The sequence below is a fragment of the Papaver somniferum genome, chromosome 3 (assembly GCF_003573695.1).
Source record: "Papaver somniferum cultivar HN1 chromosome 3, ASM357369v1, whole genome shotgun sequence".
Lineage (NCBI taxonomy): Eukaryota > Viridiplantae > Streptophyta > Magnoliopsida > Ranunculales > Papaveraceae > Papaver > Papaver somniferum.
In genome coordinates, this window is record NC_039360.1 from 60,069,667 (window position 1) to 60,085,425 (window position 15,759).

Here is a 15,759-nt window from a genome sequence, read left to right on the forward strand (position 1 = left end):
AATATTTCATGATATGATGCATAAGCAAGTGGAAGACTATGTCGACAAAGTCGTGGTGAAATCGAAAGCTCGAGCATCGCATCTAGAAGTTCTGAGGAAAATTTTCGAAAGATGCAAGGAATACAAATTAAAGATGAATCCCCTGAAATGCGCTTTTGGAGTTTCTTCTGAGAAGTTTCTAAGATTCCTGGTCACTGCTGAAGGGATCAAAGTCGATCCTGACAAAGCAAAATCCATTACTACCATGCCTTCTCCACGCACTGTGAAGGAACTACAGAGTTTCATGAACAAGGTAAATTACATCAGACGCTTCATACCAGGATTGGCTCAGATTATTGCTTCGTTCACTCCTCTGCTGAAGAAGGGAGCAAATTTCGCCTGGACGGCTGTTCAGCAGGAGGCATTCCAGAAGATACAACAGATACTTTTATCCCTCGCAGTCATGAGATCTCCAGTACAAGGACGACCATTGATATTGTACACGGCTTCCAGTGATGTTACTATTGGGGAAATGCTAGCTCAAGAAGATGAAGAAGGCGTTGAACATCCAATCTACTATTACATCCGAACCATAAAAGATGCTCAACTCAGATACCGGAAATCTGAAATAACGTGCCTGGCATTAGCTCATGCAATGCAGAGATTCGGACATTATTTGTTATCTAACAGGGTCGTGCTTGTCTCCAAAGCTGATCCCATCAAGTTTTTACTCTTGAAACTTGCTTTGATAGGAAGACCTGCAAAATGGCTTCTTCAGATGTCAGAGTTCGACATAGTATGTGTTTCTCCCAAAGCAATCAAAGGTCAAGCGGTAGCAGATCTACTGGATGCCTTTCCAGGGGAAGATTCCACGACACTACAGAACGATGTACCAGGTGAATTCCCAGAAATTTCAGTCGTCAAGGAAGAAACGTGGTTGTTGTACTTTGATGGATCTGCTACTCCTAGCAACGATACTGGAGGAGCGGGCATAGTCTTGGTATCTCCATCTGGTGAAGTATTCTCACATTCATTTAAGTTGGATTTCCACTGTACAAATAACTCAGCAGAATATGAAGCCTTCTTGCTAGGATTATCCTTAGCTAAACAGGAAGGAGCGATGCACCTGGAGATCAGACGATATTCAAAACTGTTGGTCAATCAAATGAATGGGACATACTCTCTCAAGGAGATAACGCTTGCTCCATTCAGGGCTGAGGCGCAGCGACTCTTAACTCATGTCGCCGATGCGACTATCACTCATACTTTCCGGACCAATAATAGACATGTTGATTGCTTGGAAACCCTCGCCTCCAAGCTGCAATTCGAAGGATCAGAGAAAGATATCATAGTGCAAAGACGAGCCGTATCATCCACATGGCTTAGTCAAACTGAAGATGCTCAAGCAAACGACTGGAGAGCACCTATTATTCATGAATTGAGCAGTTCCGTTGCAGAAGGAGCAGTTATCCTTAAAGATCTAAAGAACTTCTTCTTGCTCCACGGGGCCTTGTACCATCGCATCCCTGATGCCTCTCTATCATGGTGCCTTGGCGATGAAGAAGAAAAGGAAAAGCTCGAAAGTGTGCATCAAGAAGTATGTGGACAAACGCTAGTGATAACACTTTATAGAAGACTTCAAAGACTCGGGTATTACTGGCCATCCATGGAAGCACAGTTAAGAACTTTGCAGGGATCTTGTCCTCATTGTCAGACACCTCCTCATCATTTAGAGGCCTTGACACTTCATCACACTGGGGACTGGAGACAGCCTTATATTGAATACCTTCGAGACAACAAATCACCACCTAGAAAGAAAGATGCAATAAAACTTACTCAGAAAGCTAAGAGATTTGTCTTTCTTGATGGGATCTTGTATCGCAAAAGCTTTGGAGGAGACTTGTTGAGATGCCTGGCCGGAGAAGAAATTCTGATAGTCCTGAAAAAAAACTCATGAAAGAGAACATCCGGGGAAAAAGAAATTGTTTCTCCAAATTCACGAGAAGTATTACTAGCCGACTATGGAAGACGACGCAACCGCGTACGTTCAGAAGTGTCATCAATGTCAGGTCCACGGTAACCTTATTCATACTCATTGTCTTCCATTATACTATGTGAATAGTCCATGGCCTTTCTATAGCTGGGGACTTGATATCATCGGAAAGATCAATCCAGCATCCTCCAAGCAGCATGAATACATCATCACAGCTACTGAGTATTTCACTAAGTGGGTCGAATCAATCCCGCTCAGAGGTACTACAGGGGTAACTATTGCAGCCTTCATCAAGGAACACATTATATGTAGATTCGGTGTCCCCAAACATATCATCACAGATAATGGGACTCCTTTCGCCAACAAGGATGTCGAGAAATTTCTCAAGGAGTACGGGATCAAACAGATTTTCTCCACACCATACTATCCCCAAGGAAATGGTCAAGCAGAGAGTACCAACAAAACTTTGATCCGGATTATCCGTCGAACAATTCATGACAATCCATGATCGTGGCATGAGAAATTACCCATGGCTTTATGGGCTTACAGAACTGCACCAAGGAGCTCAATTGGAACATCACCGTATTCGCTCGTCTATGGGGCTGATGCTATACTCCCAGCTGAGATAAAAGTTCCTTCAGCAAGGATTGCAGCGGCCAGTTGAACACAATGGGATGAAGCTGAAGTGTCCAAGTCAAGATTTGCTGAACTGGAAATACTCGAATCAAGGAAGCTAAAGTAGAAAAGTATGTGGAGGCTTACAAACAGAGAATATCCAGAGCTTACAACAAAATGGTAAAACCTCGAACTTTCCAAGTAGGAGATTTGGTATTAAAGACAGCAAAACACATTCAACAAGACATGTCTGCTCCCAAATTCTCTCTGAAATGGGAAGGCCCGTATGTTATCACCAGAGCAGTGTCTAGTGGATACTACAAAATCTTAGCAGTCAGTGGAGGAAAGGAAGGAAATATTATCAACGACAAATGGCTCAAAGCCTATTATGCTTGATCAGCAGCAGATAATTAATCTTTATTCAAATACATCTCAAATGTAATTTATTTCCTTCAAAGAGCGTGCAAGACGCTCGTTTGTTCATTAAACATTCATCAATTGAACAAAATTCCTCTATGCCATCATATTATTCTACCTTATCAGAAACCTACACCTCAACTCTCTCGAATGATCACTTAGAGCAATCCGTCCAAAAATGGATAATCTCTATAAGAAACCCTGTCAAGTTTCTTCTGGAAAGTCCTGGTCTTTGTCTTCAAATCCTCGACTGCCTTCTCGACTCTTGCCGACTCCAAAGCCAGCATCTTCTCCTCTTCCAGTAAAGCAGTGGTCACAGAAATCGCATCAGCAGCCTCCGCCGCTTTATGAATCTTGATTATCTCGAGCCGACGACGAAGCCAACCTACATTGAACCGCAATATCTCACAGTTCGAAATCATCTCATCCCTGACATCTCGTAGATACATCTGTTCCATCTCCTCAATGATCGTCAACATCCCTGCAATTGTAGTCAGGAGTGTTGGTACAAAACCTTTCCACACTTCGGTCGTAGAAATATGCCCATAATTTTTCCAAATCTTGGTGTATAGAGGCGCATGACACTTGGGAATGACGAATCCACCGACCGCCTCATTGTCCGGGGAAGTGTTGATCAAAGGAGCTTCAAACAAGAGTCCAGTTGTTGGTTAGTCACGAACCCTGTCTCCAGCCTCCACGGATTCTGCGGAGGCTTCACATACCTGGTTTTTGCTATCTTCAACCTCAACCATGGTTAATGACTTTGCATTCCTTCTCCTTCTAACATCAACAACGACACGAACATCCGCCTGCGACGAAATGAGGAAGTGTTTAGTTTTATCAGAATGGAACACGATAAAACTTCGAGAATCATAAGATTGCCTACGGATGATCCGGCCTTAGCATGAGCCGACCTATACCGGGAAGGAGTCCTAACAGTCCGCTTGGGCCTCGAATTATGAGAAGAGGGATTCTTCTGATTGTCCTGCAACAAATCAGATTCCTATGATCAATAACCTTGATCAAACAGAGACGAAGAAGATATACAACTTACCGATATGGACGCTTCTATTTCATGCTTCGAGTGAAGTCCATTTCGAGAAGAAGTACTATCGCTAGACATGATGATGAAAGAAATGGCAATCGAAATTTCTTCTGCGATGAAACTAACTTAGGAATGGAAGAAATATTTGCTCAAGTGTTAAACACTAAATCCTGGAGATATATACAAGATACGGCAGGTCAATACTGGAGATGCAGAGTAAAATAATACACTGGGGACTGACCAAAGTTAGGTATGGTCAGAGAAGTCACACGGCCTTGTGTGTTACATATCTTCTGCGACATGTTCGGATGTTTTCACAGATGAAAACCATAAAACGAGTAAAGGAAGATCACAATGGATTCGGCGTATGAGGATTGGCCCATTTTATCTGATTCAATCAAGAGGAAATGACCTTAATAAAAGAATTTCTTGCAAAAGGAAAATCTTAATACTCAAGAAAAGTTGTTCAAATAAGATGTCTACTACAAAGGCTAAGAAAACATTCAAATGTTTAAAAGGAAATCAAGAATAAAGTTATTCGTCAGATTCATCTGAGCTGTCATATTCATCATCATTGTCCTTCTAGGAATCCTCCTCTTCGTCGGAATCACTGTTAAGACCATTGATGAAGTCTGGATGGGTATGAGGATCGTCTGAGTCCGAGTCTTCTTCTGCTTCAGCTTCAAGTTCAGCACCAACTCGTTACATAGGCTTGACCTTGAACTCTGGTAACACCCACGTGGTTTCCTCTTCGAAAGCATCAGCATCAGAGTCGGAAGGTACTCCATCGACGAATCGGCGTCTCTCCTCTGCCGCTAGTATTTTGCGCTGGATTCGATCTTTTCTACGCATACGACCCTCCGCTTCATCAGTCTCGGATTTTCGCTTCATAAGCTCGGCATAAGTGACTCTCCGGTTGTTCGGGGGTATACTAGGCTTTGCCCCTTCATCGTGAGTTCTCTTATCTTTCGAATTGGATGCAGAAGCTTTGGAATCCTCATCAGAAGAGCTGGAGGAATTGTTGTTGTTGGAATTTTCCATTTTCTAGAACCAGGAACACAAGATTAGAAACATGCTAATAAATCCGTCTACAATATTGTAATTCTTAGCTCTTACCTCTTTACAATGCTACTAACAATAGTGATTGTGCCGCAAGAGTTGACACTCAGAAGTTAGTTTGTTCATGGAAACCTGCGAATAACGAACAAAACTTTTTTTGACTGATTTTTCATAAAATCATAGACACAATTTTCATAGTATAAACATCCACAACTGGGATATGAAATTTACACTAAGACAATATTTCATCATAAATAAATTGTCTAAAATTCGAGGGTTACTCAAAACCCATGTTTTGATTTTACGAAGCAATAAAACCGTGATTAACTCACGCAAAATTTTTTGACGTGAGCTCAGGATCACATGAGTTTATCAAAAAAAAATGTTCTTGTGAAGCTCCACGGTTTCATGATAAAAAAAAAGAATCTATTTTCCTTCGTACGAGCGTTTTTCTTTAAAACGAAGGTTTATTTTGGTTTTGTGAAAGCTCACATCTTTTAAAGATAAAGTTTTAGTTTCCATGAAAGCTCATAAATAAAATCTTATCACTGGACACGGGTTTATTTCCAAAGAAAAATCTCTCTCAAGTTAGGGATTTTTGCTAGTTTCTTAAACTAACGATCGAACGAACATACGTTCCTAAAACAAGGGTTTTTCATAAAACTTACATCAAAAATATGTGCATACCCATATTACTTTATGATGAAAAACTCATGAATAAACAGCAAGTTTTGAAAAAAAAATTACGCACCTGTCGGCGCCGGCCGGAAGTTGGTCGGACGGTGATGGCTCCGGTGGGACGGCAGCGGTGCTCCAGGAACTTTCTCCTCTGCTCCTGCTGGTACTCGGGCGTGAAGATGAAGAGAAGGTGAAGATGGTGGTCGGTCGTGGGAGGAATTAAAAAAAAAAAAAAGGAGTAATTCCCTTTTATACCAAATTTTATTTCCAAAACCTAATTCCATAAGGATTTCCTTATCGGGCCCGACCCGTGAATCCTAAACCGACCATGGTTTCACCATCGAATCAGAAGTTCTACACCAATTTGTGCTCACTGGATGAAGCTCTATTATGCCACTGGGGTTTTCGCTCAAACCATGGTTTGCTCATTCAGTCAAAATCCGGTAACGTCTTATCTTATGACTAACTTCAATTACTTACTTCTGTCTATACCAAGAAAATCACCATTCAATGCTGACTGAGGAACATGACTGTTTCACACTAAGCAGGGGAATTAATGTAGACGGTGGATTTTCGACAAGGGTAAAATTGTAAAACCCTAACTATGCATACTTCGGATCCGGAAATCGGATGAGTATTGAGACTCATGTCTCTCAATAAAGCATGAAAGCTCATTCCATAAAACCTCTGACTGAGAAGGATGTCTCTCAGAGTATATGTAGACGTGTAGTCTCCCAGCTGAGGCCACCGCACATCTCATGAATACTGAGCAATTTCAGTAATTATTTATACTCCGGATCCGGCAATTGGATGAGTACTGAGACTCATGTATCGCATGAAAGCTCATGCCATAAAACCTCTGACTGAGAAAGTTGTCTCTCAGAGTATATGTAGATGTGTAGTCTCCCAGCTGAGGCCACGGCACATCTCATGAATACTGAGCAATTTCAGTAATCATTTCTATATAGAATCGAAAGATTGGACGGCTCCTACATAGATTTCCTGCTAGTATAGAGCTATAACGTCTTCAAGATGAAACCTGGTTTTCCCTGACTATATAAGAGAAATATGTCGCTCCAGCAAGCTCATATTACTCCACCCTCAGATAATTAATGATCCTAGACAGCATGCCTACTAGTATAGAGCCATCAAGTTAATTATCTCTAATCGTCTGAATATCTAGCAATATTCTACGATTCTTCGTAATATTTCGTCACTTCAATTCGTGGTTCTTCTCAGCATAATTCCACGGGTTAGTGATAAATATTCAACGCACATGCATCTGACCACCGAATAAGCCCTGACTAAAATGGTGCAAGTGTACTTAGCAATAATGCACAAACCAGCATTTGAATGCGCAAACGAGCATCTCAAAAATATGAATGAATGAGGACCCTATGCAAAATAGGAAGGAAAAATAATAATAATAAAATATTAGCAAAGGCGCCAGGGACTGGTCTCACCAGCCGGTCGGTCATGCCGTGACCAGTCCCACACCCAATTTTATATTTTTATCATATTTTATTTTTCTTCCTGATCTCATGAAAATTCTCTCGTTCGAGCAAATCTCCTTCGATTCAAGGAAATTCTCTAATCTCATGATATTTCTTTATGTCAAGAAAATAATAAAATTAGGGAAAGGTGTCACGGGACCGAGCACCAACCGGCCGTCCATGCCCTAGCCGTGGCCGGTCTCGCACCTCACGTCCCCATTATTTTATTATTTCTCTCAAACCATGAAAATTCCCTGATTTCATGAATTTTCCCTAAAACCATGAAAAATATTATAAAATTAAGAAAACTTGTGGGACCGGGCCCTAGCCGGCCGGTCCACACGCCTATTATTTTATTATTTGTTTTGTTTTGTTTTTCTCATTCCATGAAAACTCCCTGATTTCAACAAAATACCTTGGTTTCAACAAATCTCTTTGTTTTTATGAAGATTCCCTAAAATCATGAAAAATTACATAAAATTGGGAAGAGTGTTGGGACCGTGCCCCTTGGTCGGCCGGCCATGCCTTGGCCATTGCCGGTCCCACACTCCATCATTCCCTGTTTTATTATTATTTTATTTCCCTCATCTCATGGAAGTTCCCTAATTTCATAAAACTCTCCAGTTTCATGGGATTTCCCTCAATTCAGAGAAAATACATAAAATTACATAAAACTGGGAAAATATTGTGGGACCGCTTGCTAGCCGGTCGGCCGTGTCCTAGCCCTGGCCGGTCCCACACCCTGCAATTCCCTGTTTTATTTATTATTTTTCATCATCTCATGTATTTTTCCTCGTTTCAGCAAAATCATGGGTTCTGCATATTTTCTCAAAATGTTGCTCAAACGCGCACCGGAAAATATCAAAACTCTCAGGACTGAGACACTAACATCATGGTGACATGGGCACATCCCTTTGACCGACCAAGGGTGACCCTAGGGCTTGCAAATGGCCGGTCCCACGTATTTTAGTTATTTTAACCTAATTTGCTCAATTGCTCGTATTAGGTTCGAACTCCTTTCAAACAATCAGGAGTTCGCTCAAACGACCATCAATTGATCCCACGGCCACCAAGAGCCGGTCTCATGACCTCTTGGTCGGTCCCTCATCTTTCCATGGCCAGGTTTTATTATTTTTCGCTCACACGAGCGTTATTTTAATAAATGATTAAACCAGCATTTAATCATTCTTTCACCAACTGGTCCTCAAGAGACTTTGGTATTTTTCTCATTCGAGCATCTGGGCGTTACATGGTGAACTCATCATCCCATGTAGCCGGTCCCTGCGTCACTCTGCGGTTGATTTGCAATAAATCATCATTTTAGTAAAATTAGGGTTTTGAATTCAGAGCTCCGCAGAAACATGATTCTGAGCATATTCAAATACTCTGATAATTTTATGTTAATTCCATGACAACATTTTTATTTATTATACTTAACCCAGCAGTCAGTATCTTAAATTAATATTTTATTTGGTCCTGCTACCAACAATTCATCAAACGAGCAATATTTGCTTAAACCGGCAATATTTGCTCAAACCGGAAATATTTGCTCGAACTGGCAATATTCGCTCAAAGCAATAATATTTGCTCAGACTAGCAATATTTGTTCAGATTAAAGAATATTGGTTCAATTATCAATATTCAACAATTCAGCAACACAGTTTGCTCGTCTTAGGTAATCAACATAATAATACCTCGTCTGAACAGACATATTTAATTCATGAGTTTCAGAACATTTGCAAATCATGTTCAACTCAGCAATACATGGACTGATCGTCCCAGAAAGTCAGCAACTGACTCCACAATCACGAGATATCAATCATGTCACATGGGGGGATATTAACTAGGGTTTTGGTCTGGTGGTCTGCGACACGTGTGTTCACCCACGATGAGAATGTGAGCAATTCGTGCAATCAGTTGGAAGAGTCGGCAAAGTAGTGGGTGAAAAATTAACCAAGTCTCCGCACGATGAGCAACTGGTTTTAACACGATTTCCCACTTCCCCGCTCTCTGATTCCAGCAACTGTCACACTTCATGGGATCATGGTATTTTCAACTCCGGCATTATAAAATGTCTCTGAATCCTGATTGAAAGAACAAGATTCGAATACTCGAACATTCGTCTAAACAAGCAATTTCTCGGCAAGTTCATACAGACAATCTTCGTCTACACGAACTCATCGTCTGAGTAATCACTCTCAATTGAGTAAAATTCAATCATTCAATGCGTTCTTACGTTGAATTCACAACACACCTACAATCTCAGATCACCATTGATTCCACACATTTCTCAGCTTCCCTCCTACAGATCAACCCATCCTCTCTTGTGACCGAATTGACTCTGAAACGTCCATTGTTCTTGGTTTAGGACGGTGTACTACAAATTGATTTCTCAAACTTAAAAGCACTCCCTTCTTGCAGCGCATCTGTGTGAGGTTCAACATTTCGCTAGGTTCAAGGAGTCTCCACACGGACGTCTCCTGAATTCCGTAAAAACCAGCAAATCGTTTTTCCCCATCTACACCAGTCCGCGTACTTTCGGAGGTTCTCATCCCGAGAATTTCTGCTGGAAACAAACTTATTTCGGGTACTTAAGTCCGCGTACCAGTTCGTGAACTTAAGTTGGTTATTTTCTAAAAACGATTAATACGTGAACTTAAACTTAAACTTATATAAACTAAGGAATGCAAGTTTGAAAACCGTGGCTATAAAGTTCATGAATCGATTCGAGTGAATCAAATCGTTTTTATTTCAATTGTGTCTATTATAAAGACCTAAGCAATTGAACAACTCTCTAACTAGTCCATTTGAGTCATTTGAAATAGTTGTGGTAAAGAAGAATATGGTTGATATGAAAGTGCTCATATGGATAACCATTTGGTTAACCACTGTTGAACCAACTAGATGTACATGTTTGGGTACGGTTACACAAACCTAGATAAACGTGCATTTCATTTGTGTGTAACAAGCTAAGTTTCGATCTAACGGTTGAAAGATATTAGCTTGAATCTAATCAGGTTTTCATCTAACGATGAATATTGAATGCTTTGTTACTAAGCTAACATTGATTGCAAACCATGATTTGAAAGTCTATATAAAGGAGAACTCTAGCAACTGGGAAACCTAATCCCCACACCTCTTGTGTGATACTAGTTGTATTAGCTAGAGTTGATTCTCCTTAACCTTAGGTTTCTTCTCGAGACCCTGTAGGTTAACGACTGGAAGACTTCATTGGGATTGTGAAGCCATACCCAACTATTTCCTTTGTAGTTGTGTGATCTGATCTTGTTGTTTCTATCGTATTTGAGTACAATCGTAAGATTGGATTGAGATTGATTTCTCCGATAGGCAAGATATAAAAGAAGTCATAAACACCTTTGTCTCATTGTTTGTGATTCCGCAATATCTTCTTTCGCTAGTCGATTAAGATTATTGTGAGGTGATTGATAATTCTAGTTTGTTCTTCGGGAATATAAGTCCGGGTTATCAATTGGTTCATGTTCACCTTGATTTATCAAAAGACAGAACAAAAACTCGTAGGTATTTCTGTGGGAGACAGATTTATCTATTACCGTAGACTTTTCTGTGTGATACAGATTTTTTTATTAAAGTCTTCGACTTTGGGTCGTAGCAACTCTTAGTTGTGGGTGAGATCAGTTAAGGGAATCAAGTGCGTAGTATCCTGCTGGGATCAGAGACGTAAGGAGTGCAACTGTACCTTGGATCAGTGTGAGATTGATTGGGTTCAACTACAATCCATATCGAAGTTAGTTTGTAGTAGGCTAGTGTCTCTAGAAGCTTAATACAGCGTGTGTTCAATCTGGACTAGGTCCCGGGGTTTTTCTGCATTTGCGGTTTCCTCGTTAACAAAACTTCTGGTGTTTGTGTTATTTCTTTTCCGCATTATATTTTGTTATATAATTGAAGTATCACAGGTTGTGCGTTGAATCGATCAATTGGGAAATCCAACCTTTGGTTGTTGATTGAAATTGATTGATCCTTGAACATTGGTCTTTGGTACCGTTCAAGTAGTTTCTCTTGTATTCAATTAGACTCGCAGATTTCTATTTCCTTGAGTAAGTATTGAATCGAGAAAGAGAGATATAACTCTTTGATATGCTTTTATTAAGATCGAGTCTGACTGACTAGTTGATTCTCTTAAAAGTATATTGGAGTTAGTCCATACAGATTGCTAACTAAAATATTGGGTGTGGTTGTTAGACCCCCGCTTTTTCACTGTTGCATACTATAGTGAAAAGAATTCAGATACAAGGAAGAAGTGGTCTACTTATGAGTTAGAATTAATTGCTCTTGTTCAAGATCTTAAGAACTGGCATCCTTATCTTATTCACAATGAGTTTGTTGTCAATACTGATAATCAGTCTCTTAAGTTTTTGAAAACTTCAGCTAAGGTAAATAGAATGCATGATAGGTGGTTATCTACCGTAAACCAGTACACATTTTCTATTAAACATCAGAGTGGAAAACTTAATCAGGTTGTCGATGCTTTGAGTAGAAGACCTCATCTTACTGTTACTCTCAAACATGAAAGTTTGTCCTTTGATTTCTTAAAATATATGTATAGTGAAGACAAATATTTTCAGCAACTCTGGACAAGTGTGGTTCTTCTACAAGTAGTATTGATGATTTTCTCATTCAAGAAGGATTTCCTTTTAAAGGAAATCGTTTATGTATACCACAATGTTCTCTCCGTCTTCATCTGATCCAAGAATTACATGGCAGTGGCCTTGGTGGGAATTTTGGACGTGATAAAACCATAGCTTTGGTTGAAGAACATTATTTATGGCCTTCTCTTAAAAAGGACATTCAAAAGTACGTACAAAAATGTATGGTTTGCTAGAAGTCTAAAGGGAATATTCAAAACACAAGCTTGTATACTCCACTTCCAATTCCTAATGCTCCTTGGGTAGATATTAGTATGGATTTTGTGCTTGGTTTACCACGTACTACAAGGGGGAATGATTCTATTATGGTAGTTGTTGATCTTACTCAAAAATGGCTCACTTCATAGCATGCAAGAATACAACAGATGCCTCCAATGTTGCTTATTTATTTTTCAAAGAAGTAGTATGTTTGCATGGAATTCCCAAGAGGATTACTTCTGATTGTGACACTAAGTTTTTGAGCTACTTTTGGAAGTCCTTATGGATGTGTTTGGGAACTAAACTTTAGTATATTACAACTGCTCACCCTCAATCAGATGGACAAAATGAAGTGGTCAATCGATCTTTAGGAAATCTGATTAGATCTAAGGTTATTGGAGGAAAAGAGAAGAAATGGGATAATCTCCTTCCAAATATGGAATTTTCTTATAACACTTCAGTCAATAGATCCAAAGGCAAGATACCTTTTGAGATTGTTTATTCTAAAGTTCCTAATCATATTTTGGATTTGGTAGTGCTTCCAAAGATGCGTAAATCTAATGCTAAGGCAGATAACTTTATTGAGAAAGCTTCACTCATTCATCAAGAAGTAAAGTCAAAGCTTGCAGATTCTAATAACAATTACAAGGAGGATGCAAATCAACATAGAAGACTTAAGACTTTTGATTAAGGAGAATTGGTTATGATTCATCTCAGAAAAGAAAAATTTCCTACTGGTACTTACAACAAGACCAAGATGAAGAAATATGAACCATTCAAGATTTTGAAGAAAATCAATGATAATGCATATGTTATTGATATTCCATCAAATTGGAACATCTCTAATATCTTCAATGTGCAAGAAATATTTACATTTCATGGAGAGAATGGAGTTCTTTCTAACATTAACTCGAGGGCGAGTTTCTTTCAAGAATGGGGGGACTGATGTAGTACATCTTTATATGTATCAACAATGATTGTTGATCCCTTTGTTTCTATATCAACTATAATTGTTGATCCTTTGCGAACGTATCAACTATAACAGTTGATCCCATCCGTCTATTTCAGTATACTTGCTTTGCAAGTCTTTTCTTTCCTAGTTTGTTTATATTTCCTTTTTCTTTTTTGTTTAGTCGGTTCTTGTGAACCTATTTAAAGGCTTTGCCTTCTTGTTTTTGGAGCACATCTTATTATCAATTCAATTATCAATTTACAACCCTAGAATCTTGATCCTTGTATCAGATTTTATTAAGTTTCTGACGGAACTTAAACTATCTTCACAGCCTCAGCAACTAGTTTGCTTTCACCCTTATCTGTGCTGCACTTTGTTTTGAATCATCACGCTAACTTGATAAATACTTAACTATTGGAGTCTTCTCATCTGCAGTAGTTGTAGAACTTGTACGAATACTTGACGATAAAGAAGATTATGACTTGAATATAAACCGCAATGTATTTGGCTTAGCTTGAGCCGACTGGCTAAAATCCACATTTTTAGCCTAAAATTCGTATGGTCAGATATAATATCATCCATGGCCAGAAACTTACGTCAAAATTAAGTCAAATATTTTAAGTTAAGGGATATGTTCCCTTTTTAAAAACTTTGTATTTTGTTGGACCTCTTATTGGGGATGAATTTATTTGAAAGGGGGTCTAAAATCCTTTTTTTTTTCTTTTTTTTTTTTAACACCAAACATCAATATTATTACTATTAGGAAACATTACATTTTAGAACATCAACATCCCTTATTATTACTATTAAGAAATATTATATTTTAGAACATCAACGACCTTTAAAATTTCAACATATATATCTGGGATATTTCCAAAAAAATCAAAAGATGTTCTAGAGGTTTTAGTTTTGTTTGCTAGTTTGTGAGTTGCATTGTTAGCAGTTCTCCTTACATAGCTAATAGAACTACCATTTATACCATCTAGGAGGTGCTTTATTTCTATCACGATTCCCTGATTCTCCCACTGAACATACATGGTAGCACCATTTAGGGATTTTATTACATTTATACAATTAGTTTCAAACATAACATTCGATATGTTTAGAGACTTGGCCCAATAGATAGCATCTTTAACCGCAAAGCATTCAGTCTGCTCCGCATTTAGTCCTTCATTGCAGTACCTGTCTCTGATTCCCCTGCAGGTACCCGTAGAATCTCTAATTATTAGACCAATACCATAAACTTTCATATCTTTATCATAAGATACATCAATACTAATCTTGAGATGAGTAGATGGAGGTGGTTTCCAATTTTGGTTACATCCCATAGAGGTGTTATGATGGTAATTCTGCAAATTAATATTAAAACAGTGAAAACATTGATTAATAAGATGCTTGATGCAGTTAACTGGCTTCAAAATGTTTGGATCTCCGTTGCGAAAAACCTTATTGCACCTGTTTTTCCAAGTCTGCCAACTAGTAATCATAGCTGTGACCAACCATAAGTTCCAAGAGTCTTGATTAATGACGTCTAAAATCCTATATGTCAATAAGAAAATAAAGTGTCCACCTACTATTGGAGATGCTCTTACACTTTTATTTTTATTTTTACATATTAAGCTCTAAAAAATCAAGGTGATACTCTTTGAGTTACAAAAACTCCAATCATATATTCGGATTTATACAAACTCCATATCCAATAAAAATGATACAATAACCCCATATTTTTAATAAAATTTAAATTAGATCATTTACATTATTAAAAAATTCATAATTACCCTCCCATACCACATTTCCCCTTTCTTTATATCGTATTTCTTCTTCTCCCTCTACAATCAATAACACGTCCTCTTACTACTCCTACACCACCATCAAAATCTCGATTATTTCCTGATCCTCCACCAACACCGCCACCTTCTCTTCTTCCCCCACCGCCACCAGCACATCCTTTTCCTTCAATTCTTCATTTTAGTTGTTGTGTAAAACCTAGGGTTTGAAATTGTTTGAAATAGAAGATTAAAAATTTGAAATTGAATGACGATGTGATGATCGTCAGTGACACAATAACAATTCGACTAATTATTAATACATGTAAGTATTAATTCCTATGCCAATTCATCATCTTCGTGATTGAATATCTTCATCCCCAAATTTCAATTTTGATTAATTTTAATTGTTGTCTTTTTAGGTTTCACTTTTCTTGATCTTTCATTTTAGGTTAGAATTCAGTATAATTCAATTCTTAGTTGTTTTGAGAAATCATATTGACCAATCGGGTCTTGTAAAAATTAGTCATTTAATTTGTGTTTGGTTTTCATCATTTTTCTTTTGTTGGTTTCATCATATTTTTTTTATGAAACCTTTTTTTTCTGTTGGTCTGTTTTTTCCTGGTTTTGTTGTAATTTTTTTTCCGTTAGTTTCATTGTATGTTATGCTAAAGCCTTTTTCATGTTCTTTTTGTGTTCATGTTGCAGAAATTTATCCTTTAGCTTATGTTATCCGTTGTATCATGTTGAAAGGAGAAGATTCGTATAATTACGTCGAATATTACTTTACTGTGAGGTTCTACCGAGAAGCATATTCAAGAGAAACTAATCTAGTTCACAGTTGAAAGGCTAGTTATAGTGTTTCCAAAAATCTCTTGT

General features: G+C 38.4%; 1 protein-coding gene across 1 annotated transcript; it reads left to right on the plus strand.

Annotated features, from left to right (window-relative positions):
- The first annotated feature begins 442 nt into the window (after positions 1-442).
- Positions 443-2,578, plus strand: LOC113359488. Its single transcript, XM_026603110.1, has 3 exons — positions 443-968; positions 1,071-1,834; positions 2,522-2,578. The coding sequence occupies exons 1-3, from the start codon at positions 443-445 to the stop codon at positions 2,576-2,578; spliced, it is 1,347 nt and encodes a 448-aa protein (XP_026458895.1).
- Positions 2,579-15,759: the final 13,181 nt, after the last annotated feature.